This window comes from Entelurus aequoreus, linkage group LG16 (genome assembly GCF_033978785.1).
Source record: "Entelurus aequoreus isolate RoL-2023_Sb linkage group LG16, RoL_Eaeq_v1.1, whole genome shotgun sequence".
NCBI lineage: Eukaryota > Metazoa > Chordata > Actinopteri > Syngnathiformes > Syngnathidae > Entelurus > Entelurus aequoreus.
In genome coordinates this window covers 51,820,903-51,842,074 of record NC_084746.1, presented here as the reverse complement: position 1 = coordinate 51,842,074, position 21,172 = coordinate 51,820,903, and the positions used below count along the sequence as shown (strand labels likewise).

The window sequence follows — 21,172 nt, the reverse complement described above, 5'->3', positions numbered from 1 at the left end:
GCAATTTATTGAAGTGTGTATCAAACTGGTAGCCCTTCGCATTAATCACTACCCAAGAAGTAGCTCTTGGTTTCAAAAAGGTTGGTGACCCCTGCTTTAAAGTCATATCCAACAATTGCAACAACGACTTTTTACTGTCAACTGAGTTTCGTTTTTGAATGATTTCTGCTGGTGGTGTGCAACTTTGATCCCAAAACACTCTTAAGATGGGACATTCTTAAGCTGAGGTACAACTATATTGTTTTTCTAAAATCATTTTATTCTTGTAATGGTTTATCGTGGAATACTAGGGCTGCGAATCTTTGGGTGTCCCACGATTCGATTCAATATCGATTCTTGGGGTCACGATTCGATTATAAATCGAATTTTTTTCCCGATTCAACGCGATTCTCGATTCAAAAACGATATTTTCCCGATTCAAAAGGATCCTCTATTCATGGAATACATAGATTTCAGCAGGATCTACCCCAGTCTGCTGACATGCAAGCAGAGTAGTAGATTTTTGTAAAAAGCTTTTATAATTGTAAAGGACAATGTTTTATCAACTGATTGCAATAATGTACATTTGTTTTAACTATAAAATGAACCAAAAATATGACTTATTTTATCTTTGTGAAAATATTGGACACAGTGTGTTGTCAAGCTTATGAGACACTGTGACACTATTCTTTTTATTTTATTTTATAAATGTCTAATGATAATGTCAATGAGGGATTTTTAACCACTGCTATGTTGAAATTGTTACTAATATTGATACTGTTGTTGATAATATTCATTTTTGTTTCACTACTTTTGGATTGTTCTGTGTGGTGTTTGTGTCTCCTCTCAATTGCTCTGTTTATTGCAGTTCTGAGTGTCGCTGGGTCGGGTTTGGAATTGGATTGTTATGGTATTGCTGTGTATTTAGTGTATTGTTTAGTTGGATTGATTAATTAAAAAAATAAAATAAAATAAATAAATTAATAAAAATACATTTTTGAAAAATGAGAATCGACACTGAATCGTACAACGTGAGAATCGCGATTTGAATTCGAATAGATTTTTTCCCCACACCCCTATCAAATACACTGACGGCTGCACTTCATCCTCCGAACAGCAGGGGGCAGTAATGCTCCTTGTTTACAGGCGCTCGGCGCTATTTACAATCAAAGCAGAAACGGGCCACGAAAGTATGATCACGCGACAGTTTTCAAAATGGTAAACATTTAATGTCGATAAAGTTGTTTTTAATTATTATGGCAACGCAGAGCTAAGTCAAGTGTACATGTCCGTCTGTACGACATTTAGTCCTTCATGAAAGAATAACGCGGCTGCTAAAACGGTTAGCATGTAGCTATTGGCTAGCTATATTTTTTAGCATGCTAGCATCAGCTGTTATTCTCGTTGACAAATGAGCAATAAAACATTTACGAAATGAGGTTAACACGGCGCAGTAATTTGTTAAACGTGTTTCTAAACGTTGGCTGTGTGTTGAACGTCAGGGTACTCAAGTGAAAGACGTCTTCATCAGCCCTGACGCCCCCAAGACGCTCCTGCTGGACAAACATGCTGACTACATAGCTGCCTATGGCTGCAAAAAGGACGACTATGTGAGTAAACGTCTTCATTGATTGAAACTTGTATTAGTAGATTGCACAGTACAGTACATATTCCGTACAATTGACCACTAAATGGTAACACCCGAATACGTTTTTCAACTTGTTTAAGTCGGGGTCCACGTTAATCAATTCATGGTACAAATATAAACTATTATCATAATGCAGTCATCACACAAGATAATCATCAGAGTATATACATTGAATTATTTACATTATTTACAATATTTACAATACGGGGGGTGGGATGAGGAGGGTTTAGTTGATATCAACACTTCAGTCATCAACAATTGCATCATCAGAGAAATGGACATTGTAACAGTGTAGGTCTGACTTTGTAGGATATGTACAGCGAGCAGAGAACATAGTGAGCTCAGAAAGCATAAGAACAAGTATATACATTTGATTATTTACATTTGGTTATTTACAATCCGGGGAGGTGGGATGTGGTGGGGGGAGGGTGTTAGTCAAGGGTTGAGGTTGACTGGAGGTGTTGTTTTAGTGCGGTTTTGAAGGAGGATAGAGATGCCCTTTCTTTTACACCTGTTGGGAGTGCATTCCATATTGATGTGGCATAGACGGAGAATGAGTTAAGACCTTTGTTAGATCGGAATCTGGGTTTAACGTGGTTAGTGGAGTTCCCCCTGGTGTTGTGGTTATGGCGGCCTTTTTGTTATGGAAGTAGTTTGACATGTACTTCGGTATCAGGGAGGTGTAGCGGATTTTATAGACTAGGCTCAGTGCAAGTTGTTTAACTCTGTCCTCCACCTTGAGCCAGCCCACTTTGGAGAAGTGGGTTGGAGTGAGGTGTGATCTGGGGTGGAGGTCTAGAAGTAATCTGACTAGCTTGTTCTGGGATGTTTGGAGTTTAGATTTGAGGGTTTTGGAGGTGCTAGGGTACCAGGAGGTGCATGCGTAATCGAAAAAGGGTTGAACGAGAGTTCCCGCTAGAATCTTCAAGGTGCTTTTATTGACCAGAGAGGAGATTCTGTAGAGAAATCTTGTTCGTTGGTTGACCTTTTTGATTACCTTGGTTGCCATTTTATCACAGGAAAGATTAGCCTCTAGAATGGAACCTAGGTAGGTGACATCATCTTTCCTGGTGATAACAATGTCACCCACTTTTATAGTGAAGTCACTGACTTTTTTTAGATTGATTTGGGACCCAAACAGAATGGATTCCGTTTTACCCAAGTGTACGGATAGTTTATTGTCAGCGAGCCAGGTGCAAATACTAAGGAGTTCAGCACTGAGGATTTTCTCCACCTGTGACTTGTCCTTGTCTGATACCAGCAGGGGCGAGTCAATCCGCAAACAGGAACAATTCACAGTCGCATGCTGATGACATGTCGTTTATGTATATTAGGAACAGCAGAGTCCCTAATATACTGCCTTGGGAGACTCCACAGCTTACGGGGGGGGGGGGGGGGGGGGGGAGACACACGGTGCTGTTCACCTCTACCACCCGCTTCCTCCCGTCCAAGTAAGATTGCATCCAGCGCAATGAGGTTTTATCAAATCTGATTGCTCTGAGCTTATCTAACAGTATAGCGTGGTTAACGGTGTCAAAGGCCTTCTGAAGGTCCAGCATGACCATGCCGCAGTATTTGCCCGCGTCCACCCCATGTTTGATGTGGTCGCTCAGATAGAGAAGGCATGTGTCAGTGGAGTGGTTAGTTCTGAAGCCGGATTGGAATTTGTACATTAGCTTTTTAGTAGCGAGGTATCTATCGACCTGTTCATAAACTATTTTTTCCATTACTTTCGAAATGGAACTGAGAATAGAAACAGGTCGGTAGTTGCCAGGTTCTAATTTGCTTCCTTTTTTAAAAAGGGGAGTTACTCTTGCTATCTTGAAATCTTTGGGTACTTGACCTTGTTTAATTGAGAGGTAAATTATGTGTGTGATGATTGGGGCAATGGTGGTGGCAGAGTCCCTGAGGAATCTGGAGGGGATATTGTCAAGGCCGGTGGCCTTGTTTAGGTGGAGCGCGCTCAATTTATTAAGCACCTCGTCAGCTGAGACCATTTCTAATTTGAAATTGTTGTTGATTACTCCTAGCTTTCGTTAAATAGGATGCACTGTTTGTTAACGAGTGCTGTTATACTTCTTTATTAAGGGTTGGAATTGGGGGTTCAATCACCAAAAATGATCCCCGGGCGCGGCCACCGCTGCTGCTCACTGCTCCCCTCACCTCCCAGGGAGTGATCAAGGGTGATGGGTCAAATGCAGAGGATAATTTCGCCACACCCAGTGTGTGTGTGTGTGACAATCATTGGTACTTTAACTTAACTTTATCAGCGCAGTATTTGGATGTGTGCGCTATGCAAAAACTGCATAATAAACAGATAGTGTAAATGTGTCCAGGAGTACACACTGTCTGAGTATTTGCGCATGAGCGGAATCTACTGGGGTCTGACGGTGATGGACCTGATGAGTCAGCTGCCCCGCATGAACCGTCAGGAGATTGTGGACTTCATCAAATCCTGTCAGCACGAGTGTGGCGGCGTCAGCGCCAGCGTGGGCCATGACCCCCACCTGCTCTACACGCTCAGCGCCGTGCAGGTGAGGCTTGGACACACAGATCCACGCAGAGACGTTTCACCGACTTTTTTTTTTCTCTTTGTATAAATCTCCGGAGCAGATTCTGTGCTTGTACGACAGCGTGGACGCGCTGGACGTGGACAAAGTGGTGGAGTACGTCAAAGGGCTGCAGCAAGACGACGGCTCGTTCGCGGGGGATAAATGGGGTACGAAGAATTACCGTGATAAAGAATTGTGGTGCAGATGTGACTTTTTTTTTGCTGTCGTGGGTGCTTTTAGTCACCAAAAATGATTCCCGAGCGCGGCCACCGCTGCTGCCCACTGCTCCCCTCACCTCTCTGGGGGTGAACAAGGGGATGGGTCAAATGCAGAGGTCAAATTTCACCACACCTAGTGTGTGTGTGTGTGTGACAATCATTGGTACTTTAACTTTACTTTTTAGTAGAGATGTCCGATAATGGCTTTTTTGCCGATATCCCGATATTGTCCAACTCTTAATTACCTATTCCGATATCAACCGATACCGATATATACTGTCGTGGAATTAACACATTATTATGCCTAATTTTGTTGCGATGCCCCGCTGGATGCATTAAACAATGTAACAAGGTTTTCCAAAATAAATCAACTCAAGTTATGGCACTACCATATTTATTATTGAAGTCACAAAGTGCATTATTTTTTTTAACATGCCTCAAAACAGCAGCTTAGAATTTGGGACATGCTCTCCTTGAGGGGGGGTGTATATTGTAGCATCCCGGAAGAGTTAGTGCTGCAAGGGGTTCTGGGTATTTGTTCTGTTGTGTTTATGTTGTGTTACGGTGCGGATGTTCTCCCGAAATGTGTTTGTCATTCTTTTTTGGTGTGGGTTCACAGTGTGGCGCATATTTGTAACAGTGTTAAAGTTGTTTATACGCCTACCCTCAGTGTGACCTGTATGGCTGTTGGCCAAGTATGCCTTGCATTCACTTGTGTGTGTGAAAAGCCGTTAGATATTATGTAATTGGGCTGGCACGCAAAGTTTATTGGCACCTACGTCCGTGTGCACAGCGGCGTTTTAAAAAGTCATAAATTTTACTTTTTGAAACCGATACTGATCATTTTGAAACTGATGCCGATAATTTCCGATATTAAATTTTAAAGCATTTATCGGCATTGACATCTCTACTTTTTAGTGATGGTAAACGTGCTATCTTCTTTTACAGACTCGGGTACCAATGAGTCACTCACTAATTAGTATTATTTAGTATTTATTATTATTTGAGTATTAAGGGGTGCAAAGTTGTTTATACGCCTACCCTCAGTGTGACCTGTATGGCTGTTGGCCAAGTATGCATTGCATTCACTTGTGTGTGTGAAAAGCCGTTAGATATTATGTAATTGGGCCGGCACGCAAAGTTTATTGGCACGCTGTACTTCTCCCTACGTCCGTGTGCACAGCGGCGTTTTAAAAAGTCATAAATTTTACTTTTTGAAACCGATACTGATCATTTTGAAACTGATACCGATAATTTCCGATATTAAGTTTTAAAGCATTTATCGGCATTGACATCTCTACTTTTTAGTGATGGTAAACGTGCTATCTTCTTTCACAGACTCGGGTACCAATGAGTCACTCACCAAAGTGAATCAATTCACTTGATTCACTCATCACAAAATGCCCGCGCACATGTTAATTGCACGCTAAGGCATGCCCCCGCTCGATTCACCTATCATGGAGCGCATGTGTAGAACGTCACACACGATTGGCGACTGCACAAATCTCGCCGTCATCCGTCACAAGGCGCATGCATATGGATTCGCACATACCTAACAAGTAATCCCGTTGAATAACTCCCGCAAAAGGTAACGCTGCACAACCTTAGAGGTAACAGAATTGGATCAACAATTGTGAAAACATTTAAAGATAAGTTCACTTCGTCTTGATAAACTGCAGCATTTATTCACTTTCATTCACAGTCTCAATAGTTAACGGCGTTGTGGTTTTTACCAACCTGTGGGCTCCTAATGCAACTAACTACTAACAATATTAAAGGCCTACTGAAATGAATTTTTTTTATTTAAACGGGGATAGCAGATCTATTCTATGTGTCATACTTGATCATTTCGCGATATTGCCATATTTTTGCTGAAAGGATTTAGTATAGAACAACGACGATAAAGATTGCAACTTTTGGTATCTGATAAAAAAAAGGCTTGCCCCTACCGGAAGTAGCGTGACGTAGTCAGTTGAACATATACGCAAAGTTCCCTATTGTTTACAATGATGGCCGCATGAAGTGAGAGAGATTCGGACCGAGAAAGCGACAATTTCCCCATTAATTTGAGCGAGGATGAAAGATTTGTGGATGAGTAAAGTGCAAGTGAAGGACTAGTGGGGAGTTGAAGCTATTCAGATAGGGAAGATGCTGTAAGAGCCGGGGGTGACCTGATATTCAGCTGGGAATGACTACAACAGTAAATAAACACAAGACATATATATACTCTATTAGCCACAACACAACCAGGCTTATATTTAATATGCCACAAATTAATCCTGCATAAAAACACCTGCGTGTTTGTTATGCTAGCTCCTAGCTCCTCTGCTAGCTCCTAGCTCCATAGAACACGCCAATACAATTCAAACACCTGATCAACACACACCATCACTCAGCCCAAAAGACCGTTTCCTTAACCCAAGGTTCATAAAGCTTATATATTTTTAAAAAGTTACGTACGTGACGCGCACATACGGTCAAGTTATCGAATGTTTAGCAGCCAAGGCTGCATACTCACGGTACCTGATATTCAGCTGGGAATGACTACAACAGTAAATAAACACAAGACATATATATACTCTATTAGCCACAACACAACCAGGCTTATATTTAATATGCCACAAATTAATCCTGCATAATAACACCTGCGTGTTTGTTATGCTAGCTCCTAGCTCCTCTGCTAGCTCCTAGCTCCATAGAACACGCCAATACAATTCAAACACCTGATCAACACACACAATCACTCAGCCCAAAAGACCGTTCACCTAACCCAAGGTTCATAAAGCTTATATATTTTTAAAAAGTTACGTACGTGACGCGCACGTAGGTACGGTATGTGTTATGCTAGCTCCTCTGCTAGCTCCTAGCTCCATAGAACACGCCAATACAATTCAAACACATGATCAACACACACAATCACTCAGCCCAAAAGACCGTTCACCTAATCCAAGGTTCATAAAGCTTATATATTTTTAAAAAGTTACGTACGTGACGCGCACGTAGGTACGGTACGTGTTATGCTAGCTCCTCTGCTAGCTCCTAGCTCCATAGAACACGCCAATACAATTCAAACACATGATCAACACACACAATCACTCAGCCCAAAAGACCGTTCACCTAACCCAAGGTTCATAAAGCTTATATATTTTAAAAAAGTTACGTACATACGCAAAAAAAAGCCAAAGCTGCATACTCACAGTAGCACGTCTGCGTCTTTGTCATCCAAATCAAAGTAATCCTGGTAAGAGTCTGTGTTGTCCCAGTTCTCTACAGGCGTCTGTGTATCCAAATCAAAAGTCCTCCTGGTTAGAGTCTCTGTTATCCGAGTTCTTCCATCTTGACTGCATCTTTCGGGAATGTAAACAAAGAAGCGCCGGCTGTGTACTGTTGTGGCTGACTACGTTCGAAAAATACGTCCATTTCGCACCGACAACTTTCTTCTTTGCTTGCTTGGCTTCCTTCTCCATAATGCAATGAACATGATTGAAACAGATTCACGAACACAGATGTCCAGAATACTGTGGAATTATGAAATGAAAACAGAGCTTTTTCGTATCGACTTCAATGTGGAAGGCATACCCGTGTTCGCCGGGCTACGTCACGCGCATACGTCATCCTCAGAGGCGTTTCGAACCGGAAGTTTAGCGGCAAATTTAAAATGTCACTTTATAAGTTAACCCGGCCGTATTGGCATGTGTTATAATGTTAAGATTTCATCATTGATATATAAACTATCAGACTGCGTGGTCGGTAGTAGTGGCTTTCAGTAGGCCTTTAATGCAATTTGATTGCCCACTAAATTGGCCCTGGTGTGTGAATGTGAGTGTGAATCTTGTCTGTCTATCTGAGTTGGCCCTGCGATGAGGTGGCGACTTGTCCAGGGTGTACCCCGCCTTCCGCCTGATTGTAGCTGAGATAGGCTCCAGCACCCCCCGCGACCCCGAAAGGGATAAGCGGTAGAAAATGGATGGATGGATGGATGGAATGAGATATACACAAATAATAATAACAAATACTAAATAATACTATTATAATAATATAATAGTATATTATAATAATATTATTATTACAATTTTTTTTCTTCTTTTAAGTAAGTTTGTAGTAGATTCAACTACCGTAGCACTGCAAAAATATTTACAAATATAAATAGTACTAGTAAAAAAAAATAGTTAATGCAATATAATAAAAACACTGAATAATGCATTTGTGTATATTATTATTAATTAAAAATATATGACAAATCAACAAAAATGAACTACTAAATTCCTACTTGCACCCCTTAATACACAAATAATAATAATAACAAATACTAAATATTAATTATTACTCAAATATGACAAGCCCCATTAATTATAAATGGTACTTAAATATATAAGTACCATTTAAAATTAATGGGGCTTGTCATATTTGATTAATAATTATAAATGGTAATTATAAGTACCATTTATAAGTAATGGGGCTTGTCATATTTGAGTAATAATTGGTATTATTTAGTATTTATTATTATTTGAGTATTAAGGGGTGCAAGTAGGAATTTAGTAGTTAATTTTTGTTGATTTGTCATATTTTTAATTAATGATAATATACAAAAATGCATTATTCAATGTTTTTATTATATAGCATTCACTATTCTTTTTACTAGTACTATTTATATTTGTAAATATTTTTGCAGTGCTATGGTAGTTGAATCTACTACAAACTTACTTAAAAGAAAACAAAATAGTAATAATAATATTGATAGTTTAATTTATATTTTTTTAAATAGTTGTTTGGTTTAATTGGCTTATTTGTATGTATGATAATTTATAATTTTTATTTATGTTGTCTTAAGACAACTAAATATATTTAGAGGGGCGGTATAGCTCTGTTAGAGTGGCCGTGCCAGCAACTTGAGGGTTCCAGGTTCGATCCCCGCTTCCGTCATCCTAGTCACTGCCGTTGTGTCCTTGGGCAAGACACTTTACCCACCTGCTCCCAGTGCCACCCATACTGGCTTAAATGTAACTTAGATATTGGGTTTCACTATGTAAAAGTGCTTTGAGTCACTAGAAAAAAGCGCTATATAAATATAATTCACTTCACTTCACTCCGCTATATCGCTATTGTGGGATAATAAAAGTCTTGCCTATTATGTGATGGCGTAATTGGTGCAACAGCGCCTGTTGATGGTTAAAAGGTGGTACATACCGAAATAAATGCTCACAACTGTTAAAGCTTTTTGAGAGATAGTCCTGTGAATTACAGGTAACAAAAGTGGGCTCACCACCATTAAATGTGCATTGTGTTACCGGACACTCTATAATCCACTTGCTTGTTAGTGATGTGTTTGATACATCAATACATTATACACATATTGTGGACACATACAACATATAAAAGCGGATTCTTTAGATAAAAAAAAATAAAAAATGCAACAAACCGAGCAATATTGCAACATTACAATAAGATTTACCAGTGCAATATTAAAAAACCCCACTATAACTAAACAGGCTCACAAAGACGCAAATTTAGATTTCAATATTTCCTTCCTGATTCGCCGATGTTGATGGTCCCGCCCCCAATAACCAGTGAGTGAGTGTCAGTAAATCATCGTTCATGATCGATCGTCAATGTACGATCATTCAGTGGGACCCGTCATTCACTTTGTAGTTTGTTCACTCGGTTTCTGATACAGCACCTGCAGCAGCACTCGCCCAACTATCAATCAATCAATCAATGTTTATTTATATAGCCCTAAATCACAAGTGTCTCAAAGGGCTGCACAAGCCACATTGACATCCTCGGTACGGAGCCCACATAAGGGCAAGGAAAAACTCACCCCAGTGGGACGTCGATGTGAATGACTATGAGAAACCTTGGAGAGGACCGCATATGTTGACACAGCGAGTGATTAAGCAGGAAGTGGAAAGGAGGGTTGATTTGAGGCAAGAAACATATTGGTTGCTATTTGTATGGGGCTAATACATTAAAAAAAACACAGACTAACAGGGGCATAATTCATTACATATTCAATGGTTTATTCTCTTAATTGGCTAGCATAGCAGGGGCGAGTCACTGACCAAGTTATTGGTGACGACAACCCGTGAGTGGTGATTCAGTAAATAACTGGTGGGTTTTAATACGATTTGTTCATCACTCGTCCTTTTTCTTGCCTCCACAGGGGAAATAGACACACGATTTTCCTTCTGTGCAGTGGCCACGCTCGCATTACTGGTTTGTATTTCCCTTTAATGTTCATGCATATAATTCCTCATGTCCACTCACTTTTTTTCTCCCAAAAGTGCAAGATGGACGCAATCAACATTGACAAGGCCGTGGAGTTTGTACTGTCGTGTATGAACTTTGATGGAGGTTTCGGCTGCAGGCCGGGTTCAGAGTCTCACGCAGGCCAGGTGAGCCTCCCTCGCTCTCCTAATGTAAAGGGGAACTGCACTTTTTTGGGAATTGTTCTTATCATTTGCAATCCCTATGCTCGACACGAACGCATATGTTTTTCTTTTTTTATGCTTTTAATTGGTAACATACGTCACGTACGAGGTGGCTAACAATGTAGCTAATGGTAGTACACTATTCCACCCATAAAACCCTCTAAAACATCCAAAAAAACCACCAACAGTACTCCATTTACATCTCGTGACCTGAATATTAACCAATTATTAGCGATATTGTTATTATAATCGCTAACACATACAAACTATTTTTAGGTGTGATGTGATCACTGAGAGCTAACGAGCTTGTGCTGCTATATTGACATACTGAGTCGGTGAGCTCTTGCATCGCCTCAGAGATTCCATCCATCCATTTTCTACCGCTTGTCCCTATTGTGAAAGTTAATTCTAGATTATAAATCATCCATTTTACTGGGATAGTAAAAGGTTGTGGCCATAAACCGAGAACTTGGTAAACTGTGACACTCAACTTAGACCTGGAGATGGCGAGAAAGACACGAAAATTGTTTGCGGCCACCTTTTTATAAATTTAACCCTTCGTAAGTATTATGATTGATTCTTCATTTAAACGGTTTAGATATGAACATCCCATCAGTCGGCATCACACTGAGAAGAGACATTGTCAAGTGTTTATTATGTTTGTGGTTTGTATTTCTTTTTTAGTACTCAGTGAAGTGAATTATATTCATATAGCGCTTTTCTCTAGTGACTCAAAGTGCTTTTACATAGTGATACCCAATATCTAAGTTACATTTAAACCAGTGTGGGTGGCACTGGGAGCAGGTGTCTTGCCCTCTTGAACTTTCATTCAACCCTTTTTTCGAATACGCATGCACCTCCTGGTACCTAGGATCAAATCTAGACTCCAAACATCCCAGAACAAGCTAGTCAGGTTACTTCTAGACCTCCACCCCAGATCACACCTCACTCCTACCCACTTCTCCAAAGTGGGCTGGCTCAAGGTGGAGGACAGAGTAAAACAACTTGCACTGAGCCTAGTCTATAAAATTCGCTACACCTCCCTGATACCGAAGTACATGTCAAACTACTTCCATAACAAAAAGGCCGCCATAACCACAACACCAGAGGGAGCTCCACAAACCACGTTAAACCCAGATTCTGATCTAACAAAGGTCTCAACTCATTCTCCTTCTATGCCACATAAATATGGAATGCACTCCCAACAGGTGTAAAAGAAAGTGCATCTCTATCCTTCTTCAAAACCGCATTAAAAGAACACCTCCAGTCAACTACAACCCTAGCCTAATCCCCTCCCCCCACCACATCCCACCTCCCCGGATTGTAAATAATCAAATGTATATACTTGTTCTTATGCTTTCTGAGCTCACTATGTTCTCTGCTCGCTGTACATATCCTACCAAGTCAGACCTACACTGTTTCAATGTCCATTTCTCAGATGATATAATTGTTGATGACTGAAGTGCTGATAGCAACCCAACCTAACCCCCCCACCCCAACCCCCTCCACATCCCACCCCCTGTGTAAATAATGTAAATAATTCAATGTATATACTCTGATGATTAATTTGTGTGATGACTGTATTATGCTGATAGTATATATTTATACCATGAATTGATTAATGTGGACCCCGACTTAAACAAGTTGAAAACTTATTGTGTTACCATTTAGTGGTCAATTGTACGGAATATGTACTGGACTGTGCAATCTACTAATAAAAGTCTCAATCAATCAATCAAAAAAGCCCAAGGACACAACGGCAGGGACTAGGATGGCGGAAGCGGGGATCGAACCTGGAACCCTCAAAAAGTTGCTGGCACGGCCACCCTACCAACTGAGCTATACCGCCCCAACTCAGCAATACTGCTACATGATGCTTAGTGTGTCACCAAAGCTCGATCTATTTAGCACACAGCTTCAAAACTTGTAGATCGCCCTCCTTATATTCAGGCTCAAAAATATAAGATTCTGGATCATCGTTTGTCTGTAAATAGTATTTGTTGGCTCTCATGAAGTCTGCCGTGAGTAGGAGTAGATGTAGAAAAGAAAACGTTGTGATGTTTGTGAAATTAATGCGCTGCTGTATGCTTAAAATGACCAACACATGTAAATATTACATGTTATTATGAATGTGCCTGTTATTACATTTCATATATACTTAGTGTGTATATAAAACATTGATGGAGGTTTTTTAGAGGGCGGTTTTAGGCGCAATGGAGCGACTCCCATTGGCTTCATTGTTAGCCGACTGTTGCTAACTTTTATTTACGAGTTAGAATACATAAAAAAAGAAAAACACACTGTATGTGTTCTTGTCCCACATAAGGATTGTGAATGATAGGGAAAACAAATATCATTTCCCCTTTAAGAATCCAACTGTCCTTTGCTGTTTCTGCCAGATATACTGCTGTACGGGCTTCTTGTCTCTGACGGGGCAGCTGCACCAGCTCAATGCAGACCTGTTGGGTTGGTGGCTCTGTGAGAGGCAGCTGCCCTCTGGAGGTCTCAATGGGCGCCCCGAGAAGGTTAGATAATAAATACTTCACTAACTTTTACACACACCTCATTTATGGACTACAGCTGTTCTTATCCTTTGCATGGATTTTGTGTCGTCGGCCGGCTGCATGAACTTACAACCACTTAATTAGGGACACAATTGAATGAGATCCAGTACAAGAGGTGTATCGAAAATAAGAAAATGAGAATGATGGAGTTTTGCTTGAATTGACTATTACTGTGGTGTCGGGATTGAATGGTTTTTGGAAAAAAAAATCTAAACCGCTTGGATTGTGTTTGTGTGACTAATCAGTTTGAAGTAGGGTTGTTACAATACCACAATTTCAGTCGTCGTTACAGATACCTGTGAATTTCCACCATTCTCTATATTTATACAATACCATGATAAAAATAAAATAAACTAAACCCATGTACTTTCATATTAACTATGTTATTCAAAGGTGTTTCAAAGTGTCCAGTATTTAGGATCACAGTGCTTCAACATCTTTTTTCACAGAATTAAAATTTCAGTATCAACTGCCAAAAGCTGATCTCATTCAAAAAAGAACAGCAGTGACACGGATGGAGCCTTCAACTACATAACACAAATGTGATTTGAAATGAAAACAGGCTAATAAACAGGCTAAAACGCATACAATTCCTGGAAAAAATGATGGAATCACCAGACTTGGAGGATGTTCATTCCGTTGTTTAATATTGTATTTAAAAAAAGCAGATGACAGACTTGACACAAAACTATTGTAATTTCAAATGGCAACTTCCTGGCTTTAGGAAACACTAAAGGAAATCAAGAAAATAAATTGTGGTAGTCTGTAACGGTTTCATTTTTGGATCAAGCAGAGTGAATCATGTATCATGAAAACAAAAAACACTAACACAGCACTAGTACTTTTTTGCACCACCTCTGGCTTTTATAACCGCTTGCAGTGTCAGCGGCATAGACTTAACTAGTGACAAACTGTTTCCTTTATCAATCTTGCTCCAACTTTCTCTGATTGTTGTTGTCAGATCAGCTGTACAGGTTGGAGTCTTGTCATGGACCATTTTGTTTCATTTCCATCACAGATCTTTAATTGGATTGAGATCCAGACTATTTGCAGGCCATGACATTGACCTTATGTATCTTTTATGAAGGAAAGTTTTTACAATTTTTGCACCATTACAAGACGTATTATCATCTTGAAAAATGATCTCATCATCCCCAAACACCCTTTTGATAGCTGGAATAAGAAAAGGGTCCAAAATGTCAACATTAATTTGTGCATTTATTAAAGATGTAATGACAGCCATCTCTCCAGTGCCATTTCCTGACCTGTTAGCCCGGTCACGCCAATTTTCTTCCCATCACAAAAACCTTCCTAACCCCCATTTACTTCCGGGGTCATTTCCGCTTACGTCAGTTCCTCTTACTTACGTCATTTCCTCTTACGTCATTGCCAGCGATCGATAAATCCAAATCTCCTGAAAATGGTGGTGTCACTGGATGATATTCGTCTTTATCTGTCCCAGGGGACTTATGTCAAACACCAGCAGGCTTCGCAACATTTCAAGCGGAGTGTTAGGGCCGTTGCTGCGAACTTCTGTCTTCGTGGTAACGTGCAAAAAATATTAATTAATATATAATACTGTTAAATGTCTGTACTACTTTAAATCAACATTATTGTTGAAACCATTTCACTAATATTAATTAATATATAATACTGTTAAATGTCTGTACTTTAAATCAACATTATTGTTGAAACATTTCAGTAATATTAATTAATATATAATGTTAAATGTCTGTACTTTAAATCAACATTATTGTTGATAATTCAGACGTTTTGTTAACGCTGTATTATAAAAAAGAGTCAAACGAAGTGCTATCGATCGCTGTCAATGACGTAAGAGGAACTGACCTAAGCGGAAATGACCCCGGAAGTAAATGGGGGTTAGGAAGGTTTTTGTGATGGGAAGAAAATTGGCGTGACAGCCCCATCAATCAATGTTGTTCTGAATTAATGACCTAGGGGAACTGCACTTTTTTGGGAATCATTATGAGAGACAAGAAGACAAACATTTATTTTATGCTTTCTAACATATAAAATAGGCTCATTCTTGGTGGCTAGCAATTTAGCTAATGGCAGCAATCAATTCTACTACTAAATCACTTTAAAAATGCATTCAAAAACCGTCACCATGACTTCATTTACGTTCCGTAACCTGTATAATAACCAAACTTTATTGACATTGTTATTGTAAGTGCGAACACAGAGGAACTCTTTTTCTAGTGTACTAACACATCGGTGGGCTACGGTATTAACCGTAGAAGCTAACTATGGCAAGGGATAAGGGATAAGCTCTACGTCAACACCCGAATCGCGTTTGAGTTTGTAATGCACAACACAATGAGATAAGACACCAATCTGTACTGACTGAAAAACATGCACAATCACATTACAGTGTCTGTAAAGTATTAGCCCACACTTCATGTTTTGTTTGTACACAGCTAGCCAGACAGCGTATGTACTGTAGTTGTAATAACACGCATGACGTGCTGCATGTATCATGATCAATATAAAGTGTGAATCACCTGATGGACTGTTTGTCTTTCTGGTTAATTATGGGTAATCACGGCATTAATGTCCAAATAGCTTTGCTTCAAGTTCCACATTTAAAAAAAAAAAAAAAGTACCAATGATTGTCACACACACACTAGGTGTGGTGAAATTAACCTCTGCATTTGACCCATCACCTTGTTCACCCCTTAGAGGTTAGGGGAGCAGTGAGCAGCAGCGGTGGCCGCGCCCGGGAATCATTTCGGTGATTTAACCCCCAATTCCAACCCTTGATGCTGAGTGTCAAGCAGGGAGGTAATGGGTCCCATTTTTATAGTCTTTGGTATGACTCGGCTGGGGTTTGAACTCACGACCTACCGATCTCAGGGCCGACACTCTAACCACAAGGCCACTGAGTTTTGCAGCTTCGACTCACTTTCACCTCACTCTCTGGGCTTCTCGTCTGCTCCAACGTTGCACTCTTCCTTCCTACTGGCTTCTATAAGCAGCAGTTTATCCTCCATAAAGATAAGGTTGTGAATCCCCATTTGTCCAAAAATAGTTGTTTGTTACCAAGTCTGCCATGATTAAAACACACACAAGCATTTTGTATTCGGTGACTCCCATTAGCTGCATCTTTAAAATCCTAAAAAATATTTAAAAAAGACATGTGTGTTCTTGTCTCTTATAATGATTGGGAATAATAGGCAAAAAAAATTAAAAAGTGCTCAAATTACTTCACATCAAATATTCAATTTTGAAAATCTTTTTTGGGAAAATATTCAGTTTGCCATAAAAAACTGGGGTTTGACAAAAAGGGCATAAAATATTTTTAAAAAATCACTTTATATCGACAGATAGACCTGAAGTTGATCTCGAGATTCAGGATAGGATAGGATAGGTCATTGCACAAGTACAACGGAACTTTGTTTTCAGCACAAACCTGTTCAAGATTAGACAAACAAACAGTGTACAGGGTTACAGAACAGGAACGCTGATGGGTCGCCACAAGGCACCCCGTAAAAGATGGGGAAAAAGGTACAACGCTGGGGAAGGATGAGTAAAAAAATACAATCTAGACTGGGCTCCTTAGGGGGCCCAGTCTGGAGTGGGAAAACAAACCTCCATAGCAAAGCACATATACATAGTACAACATACATCTCCAGATATCTAGCAACAGAGGGGAAGGAGTGCGGGGTCATGGTGGTAGGCCGCAGCTCTCAGGCGCTGACCATCCTTTCATCACCCCTATGGGATTTGCGTCGAGGGCGTTGGATTGGGGGGGGTGGGGTATGTATGTATGTGTGTGGCGTGCATGTTTGTGTGTAAGCCTGCAGTGTGTCTCTGTTACGCGGCCTTGATGTCGTGCAGTCGCTAGTCCAAAGTCAACAACAACAGGTGTGTGTCCATGAGAGACAAGAAGGGAGTTTGTTGTGTCTTCGCTGCACTGTCCTTTGGGAGAGTCTCCAAGCCAGGGAAACAATCCAAGTTAGAATGTTTTGTATACGAGTGAAAATAAAACTTGCTTTTCACTCTAAATTGTCTGACTGGTCCTCAAACCTGCGGGGCCGACAGTCCCATGTGATCCAAGCATTAAGTAATAAAGAACTATTTAATAAATGGCTTTTTTTTTTTTTTTTAGACAAAATGACTGACCCTTTTTGAGGGGAGCCCTAAAGATATAAATATATATTACCGTATATATATTGTATTGGTTTTAAATGTAAACATTTTGAATTTCAATAAAAATGAGCCAATAGCGAAAGTGAAACCGCAAAAGTGAAACCGCTTCTATCAGGACATGATCTCGAGAAATTAATCCACGCCTTTATCTCGACTCGTCTTGACTACTGCAATGCCCTGTATGTAGAAATTAGCCAGGCCTCCCTCGCCCGCCTGCAGCTCGTGCAGAACTCTGCTGCTCGTCTGCTAACACAGACCCGCAGACGTGAGCACATCACCCCTATATTAACGGCCCTTCACTGACTCCCTGTGCGTTACAGAATCAATTTTAAACTCCTTTTATTTGTTTTTAAATGTCTAAACAACCTCGCGCCAACATATCTCTCCGACCTCCTTCAGCCTTACTGCCCCACGCGATCCCTAAGATCAGCCGATCAGCTGCTACTGACGGTCCCTGACACAAGGCTGAAGCTTAGAGGTGACAGAGCTTTCGCCGCTGCTGCTCCCAAGCTCTGGAACGACCTACCTCTTAGTGTTAGACAAGCCTCCTCTCTTCCTGTTTTTAAATCTCTCTTAAAAATATACTTTTATTCCATGGCTTTTAACACTGAGTGATATCCATCCTTCAATGGCGCCCCATAATACAACTGCTGTGAACCTGTTTTTATGTTTTATTTATTTTATTTTATTTATTTATTTTTTATCGTGTTCTGTTTGTGTTGTGTTTGCTCGGTTCTCGTATTATCTTTTAACCTGCCCTTTGTATAGCACTTTGGCTACCCCTGTGGTAAATTGTAAATGTGCTTTATAAATAAAGTTGATTTGATTTGATTTGAATTAAAAAAACTATTAAAATGGCCCCCGCACGCTTTGATTTTTCGGTGTGCGGCCCATTGGAAAAAGTTTGGACAGTCCTGGTTTAAAGCATTATCATTTCCAGTTTGCTGATGGGCTTGGATAAATCTAATGTTTACTGCATATAAAGAGCAAATTTGATATAATTTTAAGTGATACAGTATGATACAGTTCTTGTATTGGACCCGAGTCCATTGTGCAGGTGTACCTAATGAATTGGTTTTGCGAGTCCATGTTATTTTCAGCTCCATTAAGGAACGGTCAACAGTGTTTTTTTCAGTTTTGACGTCTCTCTGCTTCAGCTTCCAGACGTGTGCTACTCCTGGTGGGTTCTCGCCTCCTTAAGAATCATCGGCAAGATTCACTGGATCGACAAGGACAAGTTGCGCAGCTTCATCCTGGCCTGCCAGGACGAGGAGACGGGAGGTTTTGCCGACCGTCCGGGAGACATGGCGAGCTTTTCTCCTGCTTTCCACCTTCCAGATGCTACATCTCATCAGTAACCTGTGTGTTTTTCTTCTTTTCCTTCAGGTGGATCCTTTCCACACTCTCTTCGGAATCGCCGGCCTCTCCCTACTTGGAGACGAGCAGATTAAAGCGGTAAATCCCGTGCTGTGCATGCCGGAGGACGTCCTGCAGAAGTTGTGTCTGCAGCCGGAGCTCCTCAGCTAGCCCCCCTCCCCATCCCCTTGGTAACTATTGCTAACGTCTTACACAGACATACAACAACAGCCACAGATGGATGTTGGCAACATCTTAATAAATAAATACGCCATCATGCAATCCATCATTCAGTCAGTGGTGGAAGAACTAACTAAACATCCTGGAAAAAACATTCCTAGAAGTGTTGACTTGCTCCCGTTATCATCTCGATGCATCTACTTTGTTTATATGCTCATTTTTGTCTCTATCAAAGGTGAACTTAGCATGCTAACCTTTAATTATGAACTGTGACCTTTGTCTTTGTCCAGAACGCATTGCGCCGTTGCACAATTCTGTGAATATGACCGTAACTTATTTGTTTATTTCACAAATAAATGTCTTATTTACTTCTCTGGGGGTTTTTTTCTTTCTGTTTTTAAACCACACTATAAAAAAAACAGTGTTGCAGCGCAATAAGGTCACAATTAAAGGGGCTGTTTGCAAACATTACACAGAGCTAACTTTTCAATGTGTTAAAAGTAGAGATAATGGCTTTTTTGCCGATATTCCGATATTGTCCAACTCTTAATTACTGATTCCGATATCAACCGATACCGATATATACAGTCGTGGAATTAACACATTATTATGCCTAATTTTGTTGTCATGCCCCACTGGATGCATTGAACAATGTAACAAGGTTTTCCAAAATAAATCAACTCAAGTTATGGTTTGGTGTGTTGGGGGGGGGTGGGGGGTGTATATTGTACCATTTTTAAGTGGAAGGCACAGTGTGGAGAAATCAGTGAGGGGAGGGCTGGTTGGTCATGTCAATCTATGCAGCACGAGAGTGAGCAATGCAGAAAAGTGACAAAATCCCAGCTAAAATAAGTACCGGTAATTGCAATTATGCAGCCACAACAAGACTGGCCATTTATCGGTGAAACCAGTGCAAGGTGAGTCTGTTCAAGTTTTGTGTGAAATTTGCTCAAACCATTTTTTAATATATACTTTGTGAAAATATACCGAATGTGTCGGATGAAATTAAAAACATTTTGAGTTGAGTTAGAGTTTATTTGGAACATGCATACATACAACATGATACATCACAATTTCCAATTTTTATATTCAACATGTTCAAAAAGGAGTATGAAGAAGCAGAGTTTATTTAATCCCACCCCTTTTCCTTTACATAGCAGTTGCTAACACTTTTGTTCACTTCCTGTTCTCCATTTATTCACAATATACTCCATAAGTAATAACAATAAAAATAAATAATAATCGGTGAAGTAAGTTATATTTCATATTGGGAGAGGAGTAAGATTATCTAAAAAATGAATGGATGGATGAAATAAATTCAGAATGTTTATTATGGTTCTTCTTTGTACTTTGTAAACACTTTAAGTTTGAAGAGTTTATTGAAGTGGATCATATTGGTGCTTTGTTTGATTGCTTTGCTTAATCCATTCCATCATTTAATTCCACATACTGATATACTGAAGGTCTTTAGTGTTCTACGTGCGTACAAAAGGTTATATTTCTCCTCTTTTGTTGAGGATAATTGTTGTATATTCTTTGGTAGCAGGTTATAGTCTGCTTTGTGTATAATTTTAGCCGTTTGCAAATTCACTATGTCGTGGAATTTCAGTATTATTTTTTTTGTGTTTGCAAATAATAACAAATCCATCCAAAAAATAACAGGAAAAATTTAAGAAAAAAAGCTATATATCGGAATGTAGTAAGAAAAATCTGTTAAACTGATAAAAAATAGTAATATACTTAAGTCACTTACAGTACCATTTGTGGTAACATAAGTAAGCCGGTGGTGTTCTTGTTATATTTAGATTTTTTTAAATTAACTTTAAGCGAGCTGTGTTTAATTATTACCACTAGATTACATTGTTTCTCTTTGTAGCCATTACTTTTAGCATCGTACTGCTAACAGAAACTAATGAGCAATTTTCATTGATTGAAACTTTTATTAGTAGATTGCACAGTACAGTACATATTCTGTACAATTGACCACTAAATGGTAACACCCGAATACGTTTTTCAACTTGTTTAAAAAGGCCTAGTTGGCCACATGCGTGGACAGCACCTTTTAGCTCTTATTTCC

General features: G+C 39.8%; 1 protein-coding gene across 2 annotated transcripts; it reads left to right on the top strand.

Moving 5' to 3' along the window:
* The first annotated feature begins 1,059 nt into the window (after positions 1-1,059).
* Positions 1,060-19,469, top strand: rabggtb (Rab geranylgeranyltransferase subunit beta). Of its 2 annotated transcripts, none has more exons than XM_062023609.1 (9): positions 1,060-1,197; positions 1,482-1,589; positions 3,964-4,161; positions 4,241-4,346; positions 10,558-10,610; positions 10,679-10,789; positions 13,225-13,350; positions 18,717-18,866; positions 18,946-19,469. In XM_062023609.1, exons 1-9 carry the CDS (start codon positions 1,195-1,197, stop codon positions 19,084-19,086), a joined length of 996 nt encoding a protein of 331 aa, XP_061879593.1. In that variant the 5' UTR covers positions 1,060-1,194; the 3' UTR covers positions 19,087-19,469. The 2 variants fall into 2 exon arrangements, with proteins under 2 accessions (XP_061879593.1, XP_061879592.1); XM_062023608.1 differs by having other exon boundaries at positions 13,195-13,350.
* The last annotated feature ends 1,703 nt before the right edge of the window (positions 19,470-21,172 follow it).